The sequence below is a fragment of the Pelodiscus sinensis genome, chromosome 23 (assembly GCF_052426305.1).
Source record: "Pelodiscus sinensis isolate ZL-2025 chromosome 23, ASM5242630v1, whole genome shotgun sequence".
Classification (NCBI taxonomy): Eukaryota; Metazoa; Chordata; order Testudines; family Trionychidae; genus Pelodiscus; species Pelodiscus sinensis.
The window spans coordinates 23,777,685-23,801,427 of record NC_143074.1 but is presented as its reverse complement, the minus strand read 5'-3'; the positions used below and the strand labels follow the sequence as shown (position 1 = coordinate 23,801,427).

The window sequence follows — 23,743 nt, the reverse complement described above, 5'->3', positions numbered from 1 at the left end:
TGTCTGCGGAAACCAAAAGGCAGCATTCTTAATCACCAACACTATCTGCTGGTGATTTGGACCTTTCCATAGGCCTCCAGGTTTCCCATGTCCTTAGTGGAGGACTGAGGCCAATGACTGTTTTGTGCATGAAGCTGTATTAGTATTTTATGAGGAGTCTGTACACAGGGCCTGGCCAACCCTTGCAGTGCAACAACATTGACTGGAAAGTTCCAACAAAGGGAAACTAAAGGAAACAGAAAGATTGAGCTTCGCTCTGCTGTGTTGAAGCTTCAAAAAAAGGTGCAAACTGTCTCATTTATTTTTGCAGCCGGAATCTGGAGCGATGACACCCAAATGCTGCTTAACTATTTTAACTTAAGTGGGAGTGGAGTTTCTGATTTGCGTATGGCCCCCTGTGTAGTAAGTTTGTGACCTTTGATCTGATTCTCCGTATGCTTGGGGGGATGAAATCCAACACGTGTTCTGTTTGTATTGTAGGCTATGGGGCACCTTATGGCTACAGCCCAGCTGCGCCAGCCTATGGTACGTATGACCTGTTAACTGAGCTAGAAACGACATTGAAACTGTTGTGGCAATCCTACAATAGAGATTGCCCTAGAGTGTGCAAGAAAATCAGAGCTCATTTTAAACGTGACGATGAGGACCTTTCAATTAATGCCGTAACCTTGTGGTTCTTGTTTTGGTTGGAGTAGCTTTTTGCCTATGCTTTGCCTGATTGTGGAAGGACTGCTTGTTCTAACTGCCTGTTCCCTTTCATCTTGAAACTGAATATTTTTAAGTAGTTCTCCTACTTTTTACAGCCAACTTGTGCTCCATTCAAAGAATACCGAAGGGCCAAATCGAACACCCTTGATTATTCCTCTCCTGCCCCTTGGCCAAAATGATGGTCTATAAGTTAGACTTGTGGGCATTTCTTCTTCTTGCCTCAGCTGTTTGAAATGCCCACTGCCACAAACCTTCCGAACCCATCCAGACACATTTTATATCGCTGCAGGCTAATTGGGTTACATTCCTGCTTAGAGATGAGACTGCCAGGATGCTAAGGCACTGTACCTTGCCACTGCCCCTTTCGGGCAAGAAACCCAGCGAGATCTAGGACGGCTGTGCACCGTGTTTCGTATGGACTAAAATGAACGTAGGGCCTCTCGTCTAGCAGTAGAGTTACTCTCTCCTGCCCATCCCCCAGCTTTTTTAATGAGACCAATAAAGCCTATTTATCTCTGACTGGCCTTTTGGTTACTTTGAATGAGGTTTATGTGGCAATGGGGGCAAGAGAGTTTGGAGTCAGTGATATGGTCTGACACCGGCACCGTCTCTGGGACCCGGTTCTGGTTTTCGTTGTGTACCGAGCCCGTCTTCCAGAACAGGGTGAGAGTCTGTAGCTCTCAAAGGGAAAAAATCACACACGTAAGCTCCAGCAGCCTCTTTGCTCTTCATTTCCCAGCGGGGAGACTTAGCCCACGCTGATCCCTTTCCTGTGCTGCGTGCACGCTCCCTCTCGCACGTTCCCTTCCTAATGCCTGCTTCCGTGGCGAGTCTGAGTCGGATTGGCGGCTTACCAGCACGCTTGCCTAGTAACACTCCAAGTGTCGGAATCTATCTGAGCGGGGAACTGTCAGGGAACGGGATCGCTTGGTTTCTACCCCCTGGGGGAGAACCTTTTCCGCCCTAGACGCTACAGGCCGTGACCACTGCCCCTTGTGCTGCACCCCACTGGTGGGAATGCTGCAGCTCTAGTATTGGGTGGGTCTAGGAGCATGTCACACAGCTACTACCATTCTGTGCTTCCTTCTGTGGCACAGGGCCAGGGAGTGGCCTTCACGCCGATGCGGAATTCCCTGTACTATTTGAAGCAGCTCACTCGTATCTTAGATGAAATCCTGCCCTCTGAGTTGGCCATCTGTGTTCACACGGCAGCAGCTGATGTTCGTGTTTCCCATAAAGCATAGTCTGTACTCTTGATTGTCTTGCAAGCTGTTACTGATGAGAAAGGGAACCTCTACCTGTTCACCTAGCAGGAAATTAACATATTTAGTGGGGGGGGGGACCTGTTTCATCAGTGGCTTATTTTTTTTAACCAGTCCCTTTTGTATGAAATCCTTCCTCTTTGTATGAAACAGTAAGAAGTGGGTATTGAAAGTGACCCTGAAATAGTCTAAGACGGCTGGTACTTGTATATCTGTGTCTCTTACTGGCAGATAGGTTACATATAAGAACCTGGGGTGAAATACTGGCCCCGCTGGCGTAAGTGGGAAAACTCTCATTGACTTCCCTTGGGGCTGGGAGTTTTACCTACAATCCCTTTGTCTCTTGATTTATTTTTTTCCTTCCTCTCCATCTTTTCATGACATCTGTGTTGGAGCCTGAATTGTAACCACTTAGATATTTACGTGTGGCATATCGCTGACTTCAAAGTCTTGTGAAATCTGCTGCCCCCATTTTTCGCATAAAGAGTTTTTTTTGTTTTAATGTCTTATTGTGATGCAAAGTAATGAGAGATAATGCTTTTTTGGCTGTAAGGTAAATATGTCTCTTTGCCTTTGTAAGCTGTTGCATGTTGGGAAGTTTCACTTTGATCATCTGGTGCTCTGGAATACCTGCTGTTGCTGCTTTGTGATTTCTAAATGGATATGTAGGTTAAATATAAGAATTTAAATAGGAATCATTTTAAAAAACCCAGTATTTAAGGATGCAGAAGTTTGTGAGGCCACAAGAACGCTATAATAATCCTGAGATTAGGCAGTTATTAATCTTTCCAGATTTGCCACTTCCGTACAATATGAATAAATGCAGAAAGTCTAAATGGATACAGAACTTGATTGAATTATCAGTGCCTGGTTTTGACAGAGCCCAAGGGAGCTTTGTCAACACAGGGTGAGCTGTGCTATTTCTTTAAGAACTTCTGTGTATGCACAGCAGCATTTCTTGTCTAAAACCTTTGCCGTCGTAGCTGGCCTGTGAAATTCCTTCAGGTCACTGAACGAGATAGATTATCCCCTCTAGCTTCATAAGAACGTAAATTCACTTTTCAAATCCAGTCTGGTTCAGCGTAACCTGGCACGGAGAATTTCCGGAACGTATTGTTCATGCTAAATTAGCAAACATCAGAATGATCATAAAATCTAATACGCGATATTAAAACTCCTGTTTAAAGGAGAACAAAATGTTGACATGTTTTGCTTATGGGATTCAATACCCTCAGAGCACATTGGCTGACTCATCTGGAAAGGGTTAATGAGAAGATTACTGTACGCTTTTACTTGACTTTATTGGATCATTGAACTTATTTGGAGTCCTCTCCGTTTCTTCTCTCTGTAGGTATACCCAAGAGAATGGTTCTGTTACCAGTTATGAAATTCCCAACATATCCTGTTCCCCACTACTCATTCTTTTAGCAAATGGCAGAAGCTAATTCCCATTGATTGAACAACACAGTACAGTACAGAATGTTAGAAGAGAAAAAAAAGCCTTTTTATCCTGTTTTCTTTGAACACATACTTGAGCAAAGTCATTTGTAAAGAAACATCTTTTCCTACTTTTTGATTTTAACAAAATGCAAATTTAGTTCTCTAAAACTTGAAAAAAATGTTCTGTGAAATGTTACCTCATTTTCAAATAACTTATACCAGCCTTCTGTTATAGGGAAGAACTAGAAGCTTAAACCTTACGTTTTAAATGAAGTATCCGATTATGTAAAATTAAATTTGTGAAGGATGTATAGAATATAAAACACTGATCACAAATAAACTGTTTTGTCGTAACACAGAGTACTGCCTGTTTCCTAATGCAGTCATACAGAATCTCAGTTATTTGTTGTAGGGCTACTTAATTCAAAGTATAGTTATTTAAAAACAAATCAGTAATACAATAGACAATTTTCAGTTAAAATTTAACTTTGTAAATATTAAGGTGAATGAAGCTAGTAAAATATTGGTTTAAGTATTGTCTTAGCTTATTATTTTGATATATATATATATATAAGCATCAGTACCTTGAAAGAATTCCCTTAGTATCTTTAAAACCAAGGAAATTATCATATTGTAAGGTTCAGTAACATAGACCCTGTCTTCCTTTTCCAAGAAACCTCTTCATTTGTATGCAAAATGCTGAAAAAGAAAACAAAGGGAATTATTAACACTATATGGTCTCTTTGTATTCAGTTACATTTTGTGAAACCTGTGTTCAACAAGGGAAATTTCCATGCAAATACTTTTGTTTTGTAATTGGAGGAATACATAGTTATGTCTGTATTGACCAGAGGAAGGACAATCAGAAAGTCATGATTAAGTTCGTTAGTGTGCCAAAGAGGTTTTTACAATGCCCCCCACACCCTTCAAAAAAGAATAAATTGTACTTGTTCTTGTGGCCTTCTTCACTCTGTAAGATTCTGCCCACCCTTGATTTTCCATGTAGCATTTTTACAGCTTTGTTGTCAGTCTCTAATTTAAAAAAGGGTTCTCCTTTTCCCCCTTACAATTATAAGAATCTAAAGCAGCAACAAGGTCCCCATGAAAACTTGCTATTTAATGGTCCCAGTTCTTGTTGAGTGCTGCTGTGAAAAGTGACACATTTCAGCCATAGGCCAGTATTCATTCGTTGATACGAGCTCGTACCCAAAGTAAAGCAACATCTGTAAGTAAGGAGCGTGTGTACCCCTCTGAAACTAGAGAGCCGAAGACATGCTCCCTACAGTCGCCGGGATATTTCCAGGCTTGTGTGTAAAGCTGCTGTGCTTTGGACTTCAATGTGAAGGAATAAAAGGCTTCTTATTAAGGTATCACCCCCACAAAATAAGCAGCATTTTTGGTTGCACTTTTCCATTCAGAGGTCACCTGTTCCTTTGCGGTCATCGGTTTGTTCTATGTTGTGCTGCCTTAAAGATGTCTTGAAACACTCCACTCTCCTCCCGACTCTGTTTTGGGGAAGGGTGGGTTTTTTGAGTGGGGCTACCACAATGTTTCTCCTAGCAGGGAGTCGTCCTAGAACAGCATGATAAGGGGGTGACGAGTATAGCAAGCTGCGTTCCTTGAAGTTAATTACCACAGCTATTCTTAACCCGAGTATTTGTACTTCGGAATGTGCTTATATCTCTCGCAAACGTTTCTCTTCCTGCGGTAGCTCTTGCTTTCATTTGGTGGTGGTGGTACTTTAATAAAGTATGTAGCCTTTATTGACTGAAGCAAGGGAGTCTGCCATTAGCATCCCCTGAATGAGTATTGTGAGATAAATAGCAGGGCTGAGGATGCCTTCAAATTGAGTACTGTTGATGAATCATTGACTTGTTTTGCTGGCCTATGGATGAAAGGGAGCCATCACGAGCAGAAAAAGCATGGCTGATGAGCGCCCATTTTGGGGTAATACAATATTCATTAAAAGATCTCTGCCTTTTTTGGAATTCTTTTGATTGGCAACTGCTGATGTTAAAGTTGCTGATGTTTTTTAAAATCCATGAATTTCTGAGACTTTCAAATTGAAAGGGTAATTTGTTCTGAAAATATTTACCTATTGGAAATGTACTTATTCTCCCCCACCTTGTTAAACAGAGGGAGCTGTGCTGTTTTCCAACATGATGGCCGTCATTTCAGATGATTTATATGAAGTCATTTATTTATTTATTTATTTTTGTCATTTGTTGGGAGTTACTAACCACATTGTAAACTTGCCCCGTTGCCGCATATTTTACATTTCTCTGCTTTACTGAAAATCTGAATGAGCTGTCAGTTTGTCGTTAAAAAGTGATAACCTTGGAAGTTGAGATGATTTTGATGAGTTTTAAAAGTGCCCATTTGTGTCCCTTTGACAATGAAAATTCCACTTACAGCTGAAGGAGCAGAGAAATTTAAATGAAGCTTTAGCTTCAGCCAGTCCCCTTGAAATTAACACGAAGTTTTTGCTTCTCTGCTCTTTTCTCCACTGTAGGTGGTCTTTTCATTGACAGTCCCTATTGCCAGCCTCTACGCATCGCACCTTTTATTGTTCACTTGGGCCCTCAGGATTTCTTCTCTGACTTCTAGAACCATCAGGTTGTGTGGCTCGAAATGGCTTATTGATAGATGTCTTAAAAGCAAGAACAAATGTGACTCATTTTGAGGGGGGGATCTCAGCTTCAAACACGGAACTCTGAGCTTTTCCTTTTTGAAAAGATTTCCCTGGACTGAGATCCTTTTTAAATAAAAGCAATACTTTATTCCAAGCCACGGTGCTTCCTCGGGGAACAGCAATAGATGCGCATACATGACTCTTGGTTATTTCTTCACGCCAGAAAGAAGAGACCAAAGTATAAAACTTGGACTTTATTAACAATTGGTGAGGCTCCCAGTGTAATCAGTTAACTCCGTTTTAGCTTTCTCCACTAAAATCGGAATTTTAACTAAAGGGAGCTCAGCTCTTTAATATCAGAGTTCATGTAGAAACGGCCACAAAGGCCATTCTTGAACCCAGAGCTGCTGCGAGCCAGAAGACATGAACGCCAGCAAACATTCCACCTTTTCTCCCATGCATAACTGAACTAATGTGTCTCAACCATGCCTCGCAATAATATGGTGAAAAGGTGGAAAGGCTAGGTCACTTCACTTCTGAAATGGATTTTTTTCCTAAAATCCTCATAAAATAACTCAAGTTCTAGACTCTGGCAAATTTCAGGAAAAATATTGCTCTTGAAAGTTCACTTTTTTTTGTTCTGGGTTTTGTTGATTTTTCCTTAAACTGTTTGGGTTAATGTTTGAGGTGTTGAATCAATTTTCAGAATTATTAAATGAAGTCAGAGGTCCCTCTGTATGAAAGTCTTTAATTAAATGGTGTCGGAACCTCTATATATTGCAGGTTAAGACTTTTAAGCAGTTTTCAGCAGGTTAATATCACTTTATTCTCATTCTCTCCGGACCTTCGTAGCCATATGCACTTGTATAAAATAGGCTGAAATGTAATGACTGTAAGCAGAGATCATGGTAAAAAAAGGTAAGATTTTTTTTTTCAGTTTAAAGAATGTTTGTATGCTGTTTTTCAACGCCCATGTAAATGTGATGAATCTCATGGCATGAGCTTTTATTATGCCTGTATTTAATTTCAAATCAACTGAACTAATTTACAACCTTCTATTTTTTTAAAGACCTCTGAAATTATTTTAGTTTAAGATAAATAAACTGTTGATGTTAAGAGAGATTAGTAGAAAAGAAAAAGGGAACCCATCAGTAAACAATTCTGCTCCAAACATCTCTTGTGCAGTCTGAGAAGTTAATCATGCCGATACTCTTGAGTATCAGGCGCTGCATTCTTTCCTTTCTAGTGGAAAATCTTAAGCCGTGTACCAAAGCTACAGTGTGTTCTAGCCAATGTGGCTTGTACTGAAAGCCATAATGTGGCTTTCCACAGGTGTACAGAATAGAAACGCAGTGTTGACTAAATGATATTGTCTAATTAATAAGAAAAAGTAATCTCCCTAAACCGTTAAAGCTAATCTCCAAAGGAAGGGGGAAGAGCTTTGGTAATATTTAGAAGATTGAAGTTAAAATCTACAGAGACTAAATTACATTAGGCCAAATTAATTCATAAAGGGAAATGGGAGGGGGGGAGGAGTGGTGATTAACTCAGCAAGAATAAATTGCTTGGTCATGGTTTTGAAAAACCGGGAATTGAGACACTCATTAATAAGTAATTCTGTATTTTAAGTTGACCTTACAAAAATATACTAGGATTAAAATGACTCTGAATTGAGGCCTAAGTGTATATCTTTAGAAAATAGTAATTTTAGAGTTTGTTTTTATACTATACTGATCTTACTGTCTCTGTAAATGTAAAGTTGCTGAGAATCCTTTTCATATAATGTAGCTTTTAAGCAGGAACGGGGAACCTCAGGCCTGGATCCGGCCCCCGAGGCTCAGGGCTCCCCTCCAGCACTGGGGAGCCCACACTGGTGCTCCAGCCACCCCGTCACCCCACCACGGGGCTGAAGCCCACAAAATCTCCTCGCCTGAGCTCCCCTAGGCTCTGGTGTGCAAGGGAAATGTGGGCCGTGTCTTTCTCCCCAGTCGGAGGCCACATCAGTGAGGATTTGGGTTTGTTTTTTTAACATCTTACTTGTGTGCAGCCCCCGACTGACTTTTCTGTGGGTCAGCGGCCCCCGACCCAAAAAGGGTTCCCCAGCCCAGCTTTTAAGAATATTTGCCCCTCAGTCACTCTTAACATGCAGATGTGCAAGGTACAAATCCTCCTGATTTTTACCACTGTTGTACTGCTGTAAAACTGGAAAGCATATTGACTAATGTAGTGGTAAACCAGGCTTAGAGTAAACTCTCTTGTACTAAGCAGGTAAGTCATCACACTGGAAATGAAATGCATTTGATTTAGCTGGGGGAAAAAAATCATATTTCAGAAACTGTAATCTTAGGTCTAGCTAAGCCTTAGTAACACGATCCAGCGAAGCTCTGGGTAGAATTAATAGTCTGTTACTGGACAAATTGCCAACTATAAACTCCACCGATGTCTTGGGAGAGCTTCATTTCACAAATAGCATCTAATTTTGCACCTGGAAAAAACCTTCAGACTCAATTTTGCAAGCAAGTTGCGCTTTATAGCACTTGAACATCGAACTACCGTGTGGGTGAAGTCGATGAGCTGGTGAAATGCTGTAAAATGCTCCTGCAGTTATTACGTGGTGCAGATTTGGATCCACCGTTCTCTTTAGACACAAATGTGGGACTCTGCCCTGGAGGCCTGTTTAAAATCAAGGTCTGCCTTTTTCCCTATTAGAGGATTGCCGGGCCTTGTGTTGGGAATGGGCTGCAGCTGCAGGCTGCTCTGTTATGCTTGGGAGGAGGAATGTTTTATCCATCGCACATCAGAGATAAGGTGCATTATAATTAACTGCAGTTGAGATTTCCTTGGAGTAGCACTGGTGATGACAATCTGATGATAGGCACCGTTCCCTTCAGGTGCTGATTAATAAAATGCCTGGCTGCTCCGCACTTCTTGAAGTAGTTTGTTTTAAAATGGCCTTTACGTGGCTGTTGGTTCCATTTCTTTACTGCTCTTCAGCAAAACAGTTAAGCCTGAATTTCCTGATGTCTCTGTGGTTACCCCATTTCATTTCTCCAATCCTCGCTCTGTTCCGCTGATGCCCTTCCAGACTTGGTATCACTTGGGCCTTGTGTACGCTACGAGGTGAGCTTAAATTGATTATGGTCAGGTTTTTTTAGCACCCGATTTTGTCAAGTTGAAGGTGCACGTCCCCCCGGTGCGCAAGAGTTCAACGTAGTTCAACCTACTGTGTCTCCACTGGGTGGCTTTGACAGTGATGCCCTATGAGTAGCTATCCCGTGGATCCTGCCGCCCCTTTGCATTCTGGGTTATGCTCCCAGTGCGCCATGTGACCAAAACAGTGCAGTGGGTGCTTCTAGGTACATGTTGTCAATGTCCCATAATGCACTTGCCTGCTCCCTCTCCCCGCTACCTGCTTGAAAGCAACAGCAAACCGTCGTCTTCTGCCCTCTTTCCTCTGGTTAGCCATGCAAACGTGGACCCCATTCAGCAGCAAAGTGCTGTGGTAATCACAGCAAACATCTCGTGCCTTATGCTGTGGTATGTCCAGAGCCGACCCTAGCCCTGCCGGATGGGGGAAGAATATGAGGACGCCATGAACAGACACTTGTGTGAAGCACTCGATCCTCTTGACCCAGTAAAATGCCGATTTGGGTGCCATGAGATGAGCACAGGCTGCTGGGACCACACAGGGAGGCAGCTATGGGCCGACCAGCAGCAGCTGCAAAACTTTTGCCTGGGTAAGCCACTTTCATGGAACTTTGGGAATTGCTCTCTCCTGCTCTGAAGTGCCAATAGCCCTATAGAAGCTTGTGACACCAGAGAGCTACCGGTCAGCTGGGAATCAATTTGGAGAGAGGAAATCTACAGGAAGGGCTGCTGTGATCCAAGTAGCCAGGGTGATCCGTGCTCTTCTGCTAGGGAGGACAGTGCCTCTGGGCTTTCCCCCATGGGATTCCCTGACTGTGGTGGGGCGACAGATGGGACCCACGTCCCTGTCTTGGCACCCGACCACCGTGCCAAAGATACGTTAACCGTGAGGGGGACGTCTCCATGGCGCTGGAGGATCACAAGGGCTGTTTCAGCAACATCACTGTGAAATAGCCACTCCGCTCTCTCCAGAACGCTGCCGCACGGAACTTTCTTCCCGGACCAGAAAATGAACGTTGGTGGCCCAGCCCGCCTCGTTGCTGTGTGGCTCATGCAGCCGTGTACAGGCAGCCTGGACAGCAGTAAGGAGCGGCTCAACTCCAGGCTGAGGACGTGCTGGGGGAAGGTTTCACAGTGTATTGGCTAGGTTAGACCTCATGAAGGCAACCTCCCATTGCTGTGGCTGCCCGTTGTGTGCTCCCAGATGTCTGTGAAAATCAGGGGGGAAACTTTATGCCAGGATGGGGGTGGAGGCAGAGAGCCAAGCCGGTAATTGAGCAGCTAGACACCAGGGCACTAAGGAGAGCAGATCGTGGGCCCTGCCGATCAAAGAGGCTTTGTGACTGGCCGGACAGCGATAGGACAGTCGTGCATGCTGCTCTCAAGAGTGTGCTTGGCTATAAACCCTATTAAACCCCCTCCCCCATGCAATGCAAGCAATAAAGATACTGTTGTTGAGAAACCCTGCTTTTTTGGGGGGGAGGGGGATGACAAGGAAGCGGGGACAGAAAAGGAGCTCAGAGACAGCAGCGCATTACAACCCCCCTGTTCAGCAATCACACCAGTGTGGGAATGACAGCTTTGTGTTCTGGGGCACATCCCCGGGGGGGTGAGTGTGAGACTGCTCCTAACTCCCCTCTTCCCATGTTCTAGGAACCCCGGTGAGGAGGGAAAGTGATTCAGCATGGGCCGGGGGGAGTGTCTGTGCATCTGACTCTCCTGTGAGTCTCCCAGGGGCGTCATTAGCTCCACCATCGTTCTCCTGTGTCCTCACTTGGCGTTCGCTGCACGCTCTCCTCGCGCTGCCCTCGCATCCCCTGCAGCAGCGTTCTCCTCCCCTCGTTAATAGCACCCTGCCCAGGTGGTTGAATTGAATTTCCTCGTTGAACGCGCCATCCCGATGATGTTTTCCCCTTCAGAGCTGCGGTAGCTGGAGGAGCCCGGGAGGTGGGGAACAGGTTCGCTTTTGCACCCACTGTGAAGGAAAAAGCAAGGGGCAGACTTTGCAGATCATCTCTTCGCATAACAGAACGTCTGTCCAAGAGAACAGGCATGTGTTTGTGCAAGGCCAAAGTGATGCTTTTAAGCGCCCCCATGCACCATGGAGATCTTCAGGGAGCCGCTGGACTCGGGTGGCAGGCCAGGTAAGCACCAGGTCAAGGTTTGCTCTTTTGCTTTGGCTTTGAAAGCATGTGGGACACAGTGCTTGCAAATAGCAGCTCCCAGAGCGGTGGCGTGAGAGCAAGGTGGGTGCACATGGAGACCGAGTGTTCAGCACCCCCCGTTTGCTGGGAGAGTGCAATTTTCCCTTCCCACAAGGGCCTGCTGCGGGGAAGAGGCACTGGGCGTGGCGACAGGGCAGGGGCTCACACCGACAAAGCCTGGCTTGCTGACCGTGTCGAGCAAAGGGAGGTGAGCCGCTGTGGTATCCGTGACGGAGCTTCCCTGCCTGCAGCCAGGTTCCTCGGCGCAATCTCGGTCTTCTCTGAGTGACGGGGAGCGGACGCTGACAGAATGTGGCCAGAAACCCAGACCTTGTGTGGCAATGACGCCAGGCCCACTCACGGCTGGCTGGGTGGGGAACCGTGTCCTGCCCCATGGCAGCCTCCACAGGAACCTTCTGAGGAGGATGAAAGTTCCTCTGGGAGAGCTTCATGGAGCTGTGCAGGGAGGATTCCCGCTCCAAGCTGTTCTGGGGGCCCCCTGTTGGGTAGGCAGAGCGGCCACCCGGGAGCAACCCCAGTTACGTGGTTAAAAATATCAGCTCACCAGAAGTGCCCTCCCTGGCATCAGGGCCCGGCAGGGAGACCCCCTGGGAGGAGGGGATTGGCTCCATAGTTTAAAAAAAGTTCCTGGCTGTCAGACATGGGAGGCTGCTCCTCTTCCTCAGCGTTTCTTCTGCTGCTTGCTAGTTCTGCCTGCACAGATTTCTCGCACAGCAGTCAGGGCCAGGATCTCCATGCTGGAGCCTTTGTGACCCCGGGCTTTCATGGCCGGGGTGCTGCTGAGGTGCTGCCTGCTCCTGAGGTCTGCTCGCCACTCTGGCCACACAGCAAATGAGATTCAGATTTTCCAGGGCCTTTTCCTGTGCACCTGGCGAGCAGAGGAATTGAAAGTCCTGGCCAGAGCGGTCACATTGAGACACTCCCAGAGGCCAAGAAGGTCGACTCTCCCAGCGCTGTCTGCGCACTGCCCTGACGCTGACTGTGCAAGATCAAAGGTATCGTTCTTCCTTGTGAAAAGCAGGAGTACTGAAATCAACTTTCCCCGTCCGTGGAGCGGGCTTGGTGGGGTGGACTCGTTTAGAAAATCACCCTAATGCAGCTACGTTGGGCCTAAACTCCCAGTGTAGATTAGGGATGTTAAATATCGACTAATTGACTAATCGCTGACCCGGGGCTCTGTGCAGCGCTGCCGCTTTCAAACACCGTGTGCAGCCTCGAGACACCCCAGTCGGCCCCAGGCCGCACGCAGTATTTCAAAGCGGAAGTACCACGTGGAGCTCGGGGTCTGGCCCCAAGTTCCAAGCGGTGCTGCCACTTTGGAGTACCCGCTTCTGTTCCCCCCGCCCCCTTGCTGCCTCTTTCTGATAGAGGCAGCAAAGGGGGGGAAGCGACTAGTTGACTAGCCTGTCGACTATCCAATAAGCACTGGTCAACTCATCCTTCGCATCCCTAGTGGAGCCCACTTCTCACTTAGTGGAACTTCCAGAAGAGCCTGAATGACTAGTGACCCTGCACCGGCTGATTCTCATTGAGCTGGGGGCTCCTCTGTTGCTTTTGAAAACGGGACTTAGGAGCCAAAGTCACATGGGCACTTGTGGAAAACTTCGTAAAGGAGTTGGAATGTCAGTCACTCCTCCCCCCGGCGTGAGTTGCACCTGTCTGACGTGCACGCGGGACAAGCGGCAGGCTGCTAGGACTCTCGTCTCCATCAGTAGCTGCACAGTGTTACATCACAGGTAAGTCGGAAGTTTTCCCCTTAGCCTGCCGTGCCGTTTCCTAGCTCGGGGTGCAGTTAACAGGCCTCTGCAAAGCTGATTCCATAAGCTTCACTCGGTAGCTGCTGTCTGTCCTGTTGTACCTTTAGGAAGGAGGGGGAGAGACGTGGGTTTGTAGCTCAGCGTTCTGGCTCGGTTCTACGGAAGGCCCATTCAATTAATGGCATGCAAGCCGACACACAGCCTGCTGTGTTCCCTCGGAGCCGGCTGTGTCGATTCGAACGTGTGCTTTAGAAATTGCTCCAAGCACCAAGAGGTTAAGATATTGAATCCCCCAGATAATCAACTCACCCTCCGTGTGTTCTGGATATTGAAGAGGGGTGGGACCAGTACGTCCCGGGAAGAATGATTGGCAATTTGGAGATTGGGTAGATTCTTGACTGAATTAGAGAAAAAGTGACAACTCCGACAGAGACAGAGAGATGTTAAGATTAGCTATCCGATTAGTCAACTAGTCGATATCCTCCCCTCTCCCTCCGCTGCCTCTATGAGAGAGAGGGGCAGCAAAGGGAGGAAGGGGTACTTCAAAGTGCTGCCGATTTGAAACCCCACAGCGGCTGCTACACAGCTGATACGCAGATCAGCTGTGTGGCAGCTGGCCCTTTAAAACGCCACCTCTGCACAATTCAAAGCGGCAGCCATGGAGCCCAGGGTCAGCTGGGGACTCCCCAGTTGATGCCGGGCTCCCCGCGGAATTTCCCTGGAATCTGCGTATCCGCTCTGCAGCGGCTGCCTCCGCGCATTTCAAAGGGCAGCTGCTGTGGAGCCAGGGGTCCTAGCGGCCCCCGGGCTCCCTGGCTTTGAAATGCACAAGAGCCCCCGCTGCAGACTCTTGTGCATTTCAAAGCAGGCACCCGCATGCAGCCCGGAGTCAGGAGGAGGAATGCGGAAGTGCCTATCGACTAGTCGATGGAAATTCCGTCGACTAGTCAATTAACTGCATTTTAACATCCTTCGCTCAGATACGGGTAGAAACAATCCTCAGTGGGATATTCCTTTGCCTGCCTTTTGCTGCACTGCCCTTCCAAATGAGCCCCAAAGACGCTGCATATTCAGTATCTCCTGAGTCTGACTTAATGCCTTCTCCTTTCCTGGGGCTAAGGGTCGTTTTGGGGACCAGGCGTATAGAGAACAGAATGTGGTGCTGACTTGGTGTTTTGCTTGGTGCTTTGCTGCAAGGCACGCAGAAGCTTTGCAGAATGTCCTGCCAAGAACCCAGAGACTAAACAGGCTTCTGCTTCATTTCCTGATGCAATTCCCAGCGTTTGTCCATTTGCTCTGGATTTGCAAAGCTCCGGCTGGTTTAGATCCTGGATACCTTAACAAGTCTCTGCCTTTCGCAGCATGCTCCCTGCGAGTGGCTGAGACCAGGAGCGATGCTCCAGTTAACATCTGATGTAGGAGGTTTGAAGGATGCTGACTTGCTCCCCCAAACACCAGAGATTTGTTCAGTCGGGTTCTTGCAAGGGCCTTGGCTTAGTTTGGAGGGCAGTGGTTGGCTGTCGGTCATCTCATATGAATGCCAGTGCACGTGCTAGGGAGCGAGAATGCTTTTAAAAGCTGCTTTTGAGATGTAGGTCCCCCCGCCACACACACTGTGCTAAACGGGTTGTGTCCAACAGCAGGCGAAATGGCTGTGAAGGACCAGTCTCTCGGCGAAGAGAAAAGCTGTGCATCCTGCTATTGCATCATCCCCGTGCAGTTCTAGCTACCTGTCTTCTTCCCTTCAGTATTTGGAACAGGGCGACCTCGTTCCTGGGCATTGTGCCGTTCGAACGGAGAGGCCCTGCTGTCTACACCCAATCCCATGCAGCCTGCTGCTTCTGCTGCCCGATGGAGGACGCAATCCAGCCTGCCCAAAAAAAAGGCAATTTAGCGCCTGTGTAGGTGGCTCCTAATTTGTCTAATTTGCTGTCATGCAGCCAGCAGGAGTTAATTACATGATTCCAGCAATCATCATGGCTCCCATTAAACGTTCTGTCAGTCCCGCTGCCAAGAGTTGCACTGGAGTTAAATACCTTTTTGCTTTTATGAGAGATGCTCTGTCAAGGCGCTCCGGGAGAGCAATCGATTCCAACACCCCGGTAAATAACTGAGTGGGTTTTTTTTAAGCTGTGGAATCTTTACAGCTGGAGGAATTTGCAGGTGCTTCCAGGCACCGCAGTGTAATGACCTTGAACTCAGCTTTTGAGAAGCTTTAAGAAAATGGTGAATTTTGGAGGGAGAATTTCATCATTCAGACAGTGGGGTGTGTTGCTCTCTCCTCATTGGAACCCACTGCTGCTCTAACAGGAGGATCTTAATTAGGTGAAGACCTATCGCGCACGGAAAACCACTCTGAGTCTGGTTTTCCCAACAGCCCCGGGATGAGAGATTCCTCAACCACAATTCCCCTTTTGGACAGGACAGAAGAACGGGGCACGAACCCAGATTTCCAAATGGGTTAGAGAGAAACCTTTCCCCTCTGGGCTGGCAGTTCTGTTATGGTGCATTCATTTCTTGTGGCTTCTGAAGTGTAGGACGCAGACCGCTGCCCAAGAGTAGATCCAGGTCTGATCCAGTCTGGCAGTTCCTACAGACAAGGAGAACCACAGCGAGGACCAAGTCCTGTGGCCGTCTTCGTACCTTCTCATCCACAACACTCCTGATGTGGAGGGAGGGTTAGTAGAGATTTAGATATTGGCATAGAGACGACGCTTATTAAGTTTGAGATGATGCCAAGCTGGGAGGGGTGGCGACTGCTTTGGAGGATGGGCCATAATTCAAAATGATCTGGACAAACTGGAGAAATGGTCGGAGGTAAACAGGATGAAGTTTAATAAGGACGAATTCAAAATGCTCCACTTAGGAAGGAACAATGCGTTTCTCACACACAGAATGGGACGCGATTGTCTAGGGAGGAGAACTGCAGGCCTTTATGGATCTAAAGGACATAGTGGACCACAAGCTGAATATGAGTCAACAGTGTGACACTGTTGTAAAAAAAAGTCAACATGATTCTAGGATGCATTAACAGGAGTGTGGTGAGCAAGACATGAGAAGTCCTTCTTCCGCTCTGCTCTGCGCTGCTGAGGCCTCACTTGGAGTATTGTGTCCAGTTTTGGGCACCACATTTCAGGGAAGATGTAGAGAAATTGGCGGTGGTCCAAAGAGCAACAAGAATGAGGAAAGGTCTAGAGAACGTGAGCTAGGAGGGAAGGCTGAAAGAATTGGGCTTGTTTAGTTTGAAACAGAGAGAAGACTGAGGGGAAATTATAGTGGATTTCGAGTATCTAAAAGGGTGTCACGGGGGGGGGGGAATTGTTCTTCGTGGCTTCTCATGGTAGGACAGGAAGCAATGGGCTTAAACTGCAGCAAGGGAGGTTGAGGTTGGACATTAGGAAAAACTTCCTGCCTGTCAGGATGGTTAAACACTGGAATAAATTGCCCAGGGGGGTTGTGGAATCTCCATCTCTGGAGATATTCAAGAGCAGGTTGGACAGACACCTGTCAGGGATGATCTAGACGGTGCTGGGTCCTGCCGTGAGGCCAGGGGACGGGACTTGACCTCTCGAGGTCCCTTCCAGTCCCCGTGTTCTGTAATTCTACGTGCTCCCTCCCCTGCCCCCCACTAGTACCTCTCCGGGCACGTTGAAGGGATGTCTCCAGAATCTCTGAGAGCTTCGGGCACTGACACTTTGCATTAGCCTCCCATAAGCAGCGGTCTGTGCACGCTCAGAAGTGTGTCTTTCCCCCACAGAAGCTGGTTGAATAAGAGAGATTCCCTCTCCCTCAGGCAGGCCCTGCTGGCATGTGTCACGGGAATCAGACTTAATCCTCAAGTGGCTTCTGAAGTGCGTGGCTGCTCTAGCAAAAGCGACTTTCCCTCTCTGGGGAGCTGGCTTGAGAGCTGCCCTTTGCCTTGGCGTCTCCTTAGCAGCCGGCAGGGTTGAAGTACCTGCCTTGCATGCTGCTTGGTGTTCTGCTAGATAGCAGCCCGCTCCTGAGTTCAGATTACTCGACTTCTGTTGAGGGGAGAACCCCGAACATTTCAAACTGGTCCCAGGGAGGCCCCCGAGGCAGCTGGTGCAGAGCAGTCCTGTGGGGGGTGGGGGTGACTGAGCTAAACGGCCTCAGGGTATTGCCACTTGGAAGTAAAGAACACTGACTGACTTGGCTAAGGGCCATGCAAACACCAGGTAAGTGGCGGCGTTTCCAGGCAGGGGAGGGGACTCAAACGAAGACTTGTGTGCAGTCCTTTTCCCTTAAAACCCCCACAGCTGCACCTTGAATATTCTGAGGGCGTTCTCCTCCTCCAGTCTCATCACTGAACACACCTCTCGGAAAAACGGGTGTTTCCTCGCCAATGGGAGCCGAAGGCTTGCCTGGGAACTGCCCGGTGGTTTCATTTTTCTGCTTTTAGCAAATCTGGTTTGTCCTGGAAGTGATCTGTATAATAAAGTGGAAATTTTATTATAGCCTTGTCAGAGCAATTCCCAGGAGAAACGCCGGCCGTCTGCCACAGGGAAGTCCACGTGCCGGGATTGTGCCCAGTTTTCATCCTTAGCTTTGACAGACCACGTTTCGGATGGTAACGGTCGAGCGGGGGCAGTGGATTGATGCTGCATGTGGGGGTGAGACAGACGTGGTCAGAAGGCCACTCTCTGCCCTTGTCTGTCCCTTTCCACCTGCGGGTAGCTCAGTGCACAGGCTCATTAGTGACCACGGGACTGCTCATTTCCCAAGCCTGGGAGACGAACCCCTCGGCTTAAAGGTAAGTGATTCGCCTGCAAGGGATTCCCTGTGGAAAGCAAAAGCCGGTGAAGGTCAAGACCGTCCCCGTGATCTGGGGCTTTTTGTTGAGAGTGGGAGCTGTCTGTTATTATGTGACGCAGCCGTGTGGCTTGCAAAATGTGGCTGCATCACCTCCAGCAGCCCAGCTGGGGTTACCTGAATTTAGACCCCTAAGCTAAAGATTGGAACTGGAACGGAATGCTTAGAGGAAATCAATAGGAACGTCCAGGCTCCAAATCTCTTCGGGCGTGTTTTATCCTGTTGTGTGCGGTGTCCGCCCCTTTGCATTTTAGGACCATGTATTGTGAGGCATAGGCAGGGTATTTGAGTGGTTATTTAGGTGTGTTCAAATGAACGGTCCAAAGGGATTGTGCAGAAAAACTGCAAAGTCTTAAGGGCCTTTTTTTCAGTCATGGAATTCTGAGCCACCTTATTATGAATGGCCCAATTCTCAACAGGGTTTGATGTGAAATGTAACATCGAATTAAAACACGGTGACCTTCTGTTTCCCTTGGCTCTGCCGTGCGTTAAATGATGCAGGAAAACCATCTGGAGGTGGAGCCTGGTTCTCCCCTCCCCCCCTCTTTAGTGCTGAGGTTTCTGTTCTCAAAGCACAGGCGTGTGCAAGAAGCAATGCAGAGTTACTCAGGTCCACCGTGTCCCCCCTGTGCAGGGGACATCAGCTGCACCTTGCACTACGAGAGACAAGAGAAACAACTTGCAGGAGCCCTGCCACCCCGATTCCAGGCTGGAGTGTGCCCCAAGGCCCCCCTCCCCTCTCTGGCATGGCACTATTCAGCTAAGGGTATTTGCAAGGGAAAACCTGCTCCCCATCATTAGTAGTGCTGCTTGAGAGGGAGGAACAGAATGTAACCAACATCTGATGCTCCCCTCCGTCTTACTAAGTGTAGCCTCTTTCCAACCCTGCGGACAGACTCTCTCATGCCCCATAAAGTGAACTGCTGCAGGGTGACAGAGCTGTGCTGCTTTCAAAGAGGGGGGGTTCCCAGAGACCATGAGCCCGGTTACAAATGCCCTATTTCTCTAGGAAATACATTCTCAAATTGGTAAACGGCAGGAGCAGCAAAGCAGGAACCGTTCTTAGATAATGCAGGTTTAAGGTGGTAAAAGATCAGCTGCAGGAAAAATTCTGAAGTTTTGTCCCATTCGCTGCCTTGCTGGGGACAGACCCACCCTTAAAACTGAATTTTTAAGACTTTTTTTTAGACCATTTTTAAGTCGCTTTTTTAAGACACACCCAGCGAGAAAACTGACTAGTGGAAAATGTGAACGTCCTCAAGGACAAACAGTTGAAACAACTGCCCTGCTGGAAAGGAAAAGGACGCGGCTTCAGTGCTTTCTGCTTCTGAACGTCCAGGGTCAGAGTTGATGCTAGCCCCTAATCAATAGTTATTGACCAAGCTGACAAAGATCTTGGGCCAACAAATTCTCCTACTGCATGAAGATTGATTCTGCCAAATCTAGGCAGAGCCCCACCCTCGCTTCCTTATTCTGCATCTGCCAAAGGGTCACCTAACTTCCACCTAGCCAGAATTTTGGGACACTTGTCAACATTCACATTCTAAAGGGAATTCTCCGACAGGCAGCTGGCGAGAGTTTCAGAAGTGCCCACTAGTTTAGGAGCACAGACCCCACCCAGCCCAGTATTCGTGTACCACGGCGCCCGTTCATAACTATTTGTCTTTTAACATAGCAGCGCATTTATGGGAAGAGACCAAGATTTTCCAAAGGGGCCGATGTTTCGGGTGCTCGACTTGAGACCTGCTGTCAAGCTGAGCACTCCAAAGCGCGAGTAGCGTCCAGCAATTGAGGCTGGACTATCACCAGCAAGTCTAGCTAGGGGATCCCCGAGGGGGTGAAGATTTAGGCAGCAGAAACTCAGCCAGCATTGTTACACGGTGCACATTCAGGATGGGGAAGTCAGAAAAATTCTGGCAGCCCTGCTGTGATTTTAGTCTAATGTGTTACAGCTCCGCTTACAGGACCTAAGACGTGGAGGGGAAGCTTTAAAGCAGCATTTCAGAACCAGGCCGACACTTCCTCCTCCATTTCAGTTTAGAAACCTTCTTGGCTTTAGCTGCATGGCAGAGGAACTCGACAGCTCTGTACCAGTCGCTTTTTCCTTTGTCTGTTTGCTAAAGGGCCTGCTCCCGCCTGCTGGAGCGAGTTGTACTGGAGAATCCATGGCTGTTCAAAATAACAAAACCTGCCGCTGGCTCAGCTTCAGAGCTGGGGAGCTCGGTGGAGGTGGAGGTGGGGGGGGGGAGGCCAGTACCCAATTATTTTGCCTCTGTGTAAGAGCTAGACTCAGCTGTTTATAGGACTTTCCTTTCTCTTCCATTAGCCTTTGGGTAAGGCATATGCATATGTGCTGCAGAGAAAGAATGCGAGCACATAAATCATTTAGTGTCGGTGTCGACTTCAATAACGTTACTATCCTGACCCACAAAAGAAAAACAAACAAAAGCTCCAGTCTTTAAATCACCTTTTCATCCATAGCGAGATCTGACCTTTGGCTGACAGATGCACTTATTCAGGCACGGAGGTTAGCATATCTTCTTACACTCCATTTCTACCACTATTCTTACACTAGCATCCATTATAAGGATCTAAGCTTGCACTATTAAGTCCCTGAGCACTTTCACTCCATAGGTAACACACTGGACAACTCCATCTGTTTTTTGTTTCTGGTAACAGTCTATTAAAAGAAGATGCCCAGAGAGAAACTGAATAAAGTTTGTGAGGTCCCGGTGGCTGAATTACAGCATGCATTCTAAAATAAAAGATTTCTCCTAGCCTGTAAAGGACACACTGGTGTTGAAACTTGTAAATAGTGTCATTTGAAATAGGAAGTTACTTAGCAATAACCTTAGTTGTGTATATTGTAAAAAGTGTCATGTGAATACTCCACACGGTGTTTTGATGGGGCAGAGTAAATGCCCACGGAATTTTAAAATAGGGCCTGTTTTACTCGGCCACAGCGAAGCCGCCTGCAAGCACAAAGCACATCGAATGCTCTGTGTGCGTGAAGTTGCCTCATGACCTGTGATGCTGCAGCCACATACTTGATTTCATCTGGCTGCTCTGTGTTGTGACTTGTATGCCGGCTGCCGTCGTGACCTGTAGCGCGCACGGCTATTTGCACTGTACTCTTGGTTCGCCTGCCGCGGCCTGAGCCCGTTGGCCCCCAAGAAAATACAATAAAAAGCTGCTCTTGGCACACGGGGCCTTCTGTGTCATGGTGAGTGGTTTGCGTGTCCGACTCCGGTAATAGCCCCTGCTGAGCCGTGGGGCGGGTCTCCTGTCCCGTGGGAAACTGGCTTTGTGTTCCAGGGCATGAAGCGGGGGCGAGGAGCACAAGAGGCGGCTGGCCAGGCTCCTTGCCGATGGGGCGGAGGGATGCCTTTGCAAAGGCAGCACTGCGCTGGGGCCAGAATCCAACACACACTAGCCACAGGGGCGCTCTGACCATCACAAACTATGGGTAAAAAAAAAATCCTGGCTCCTGACAGTGGAGGGGCGGGTGGGGGCACCTTTTATGGCCTCCCTATGCTCACTAGCAGTGCAAGAGGGGCCTCGTGGGAGCTGGGATCCTGAACCTCAAGCTGGACTTTCCTGCTGCCCTCTTGCAGATTTTGATTTTTTTTTAAATTAAAAATGGCGACTGTTCTTTGCTTAGCATCCCCCTCCCCCACTCCTCAGCTGCAGGAGCAGGTCCTGGATGCAGCAGTCTGGTGACTTCTAATCCGGCACGCTCTGGTCCGGAACATCCGTGATCCGGCGTGAGTGTAGTTTGCCCGATGGCCACTGCAAGCCACGATGCTGCTTGGTTTTGAAGGGCGGGTGATGTGGTGCTGCTTTTACTGTAGAAAGGGGAATGTTACTCATCACCTTGACAGTCCCAGTGTGCGGGCAAACAGGCTGGGCCAGAGGAACAGGTGGAGCAGGAGGGTATCAACACACCTACAGGTTGATGGGGGCCCAGGTCTGTCCCTGCAGTCAGGCGGTGACTTCAGTGGCCAGAGGTATCCAAAGCCCGACAATGCTTTGTGATGAAGCGGCTCTGACCACGCTTGTATTTTTTCAGGTGCTGAAGGCTACAAGCCTCGAGGCATTTTCTTTCAGGCGCTGGCTGGCCTAGTTAGACTAGACGGGCTCTGCGGGAACGTCCCTGCCCTCTAGCCCCCCCCCCCCCCGCTAAGTTAATGGGAGCGGCTGTACCCGTTCGCGCAAGTGCTTTTCTCATCCTGCTGTTTGGCCTTTTCATTCCAGGAGGCTTGAGGGGCGAGCTTGCCAATCACCGTCAGAGGATCCCAACCTGAAAGAGGATTAAGATGGCATTAGCTGACTCTGAGCTCAATAAAATCACCTCCCTGATCAGTGTGTCAGAGCGTGGGGCCCGGCTGAGGCGGCACAGACTCCACAGACACCGTGGCCAAAAAGAAGTGGCCGCCGATGCTGTTTGGGGGAGAATTAAGCCCCAAAGGGGGCCAATTCCCCCTGCCCCGCCTTGGTAGAAAGCGCTGGGGAGCTGTTGAGAGAGGCAGAGCAAATAATACTAGTGAAAAACTGGCTCTGATCACACTCGGAAAATAACTGAGTTCAGTGGTGAGACGAGAGCAGCGGCTGGACCGCACGCTAGGGACGCGGGACCAGCGCAGACACCCAGGGGACGCACCTCCCGAACCGTGACCAGCCGTGCATTTGTCACCATCCTTCACCAGGGTGAAGGGAGGGGGGTTTCCCTAGAAATAAAACTACGGGGAAAGTTCAGATGACTGGGGAGCAAAGCTGGTCTGAGAGCTGCCCGGCCGGTGTGGAATTCCCATCGGCAGAAGGCCACAGGGTAGAGGACTCCCTGCCAGCACAGGGCTCTGCCCCCCACACACTACGACAGCCGAGACAGGGCCGGGTGGGGGCAATCGCTGAATTTCTAGGGAGGGCGGGAGGAGGGCACAGGGGAAGGGACCTGGAGCCCTGAGGGGAGGGTGACTCTAGATCCCTTTACCTGGCGAAAGACAGGGCCAGAGCTGGAGCCACCTAGAGGGAGGCGGGACGTGAAGCCCGGGGTGGGATGGGACGCTGCCGAGCCATGGATGAGGAAAGAGACTGGCTCCCTAAGAGTGGGAGCTCTCTCAATAACCCGGCTCCAACAGCCCCCTCCTGCCTTGGAGCCCAGACAGCAAAGTGCAGGGGCAGGATTCTACGGCCACGCGGCTCAGCAGACAGCAGCTCCTGCCAAGACCCCCAGAAGCGCAGCCCCAGCGCCTTTGCCGGCTCTAAGGGGAGAGCCTTTCCTTTCCGCACCACAACAGCCCTGACAGCCGCCCGCCGGGGGAGGCCCGAGAGCCTGCTCCTGGCTCAGGTCGCAGGGCAGACAAGAGCAGCCAGGCCGGCCTCGGGCAGGATTAAAATGGGAGCCGCACCTTGCAGGGCCCTGTGGGGAAGCTGGGATCCCAGCTCTCGCTCAGACGCACGTGTGGGGCAGGCGGCTGGAAAACCGGAGCGCGCCAGCCGAGGAGGCTGCACCCGGCTGGCGAAGGGCGCCCCACAGAATTCATCCAGGGGCCCAGGCCTGCGCCTCAAAGCAGCTCCCGCTAGGAGCCTTCTGCGCCCTATTCCCCTCTCGCCTCGCCTGCCAGGGGGCTCCCTTAGTATTCCACGGGGGGCTGAGGAGAACGAGCTTGGCTGCTTTATGAACCAGGATGAAGAAAAAAAATCCCCTTTTAGGACACAATGCAGCTGGAAATCTGCACGGCC

At 48.8% G+C, this 23,743-nt stretch overlaps 1 protein-coding gene across 10 annotated transcripts in view; it reads left to right on the top strand.

Moving 5' to 3' along the window:
* The window catches only part of STRBP (spermatid perinuclear RNA binding protein), a 107,161-nt gene extending 84,801 nt beyond the window's left edge, over positions 1-22,360 (top strand). For 5 of the 10 annotated variants that reach the window (XM_075905624.2, XM_075905626.2, XM_075905625.2 and 2 more), the window contains 3 exons: positions 311-402; positions 481-525; positions 5,923-22,360. In XM_075905624.2, coding sequence (XP_075761739.1) covers positions 311-402; positions 481-525; positions 5,923-6,093 — 308 coding nt within the window. In that variant the 3' untranslated portion in view covers positions 6,094-22,360. Of the gene's footprint in view, positions 1-310; positions 403-480; positions 526-3,321; positions 3,765-5,922 lie in introns of those variants that run through there. The other 5 variants (XM_075905630.2, XM_075905629.2, XM_075905632.2 and 2 more) reach the window with 3 other exon arrangements.
* The last annotated feature ends 1,383 nt before the right edge of the window (positions 22,361-23,743 follow it).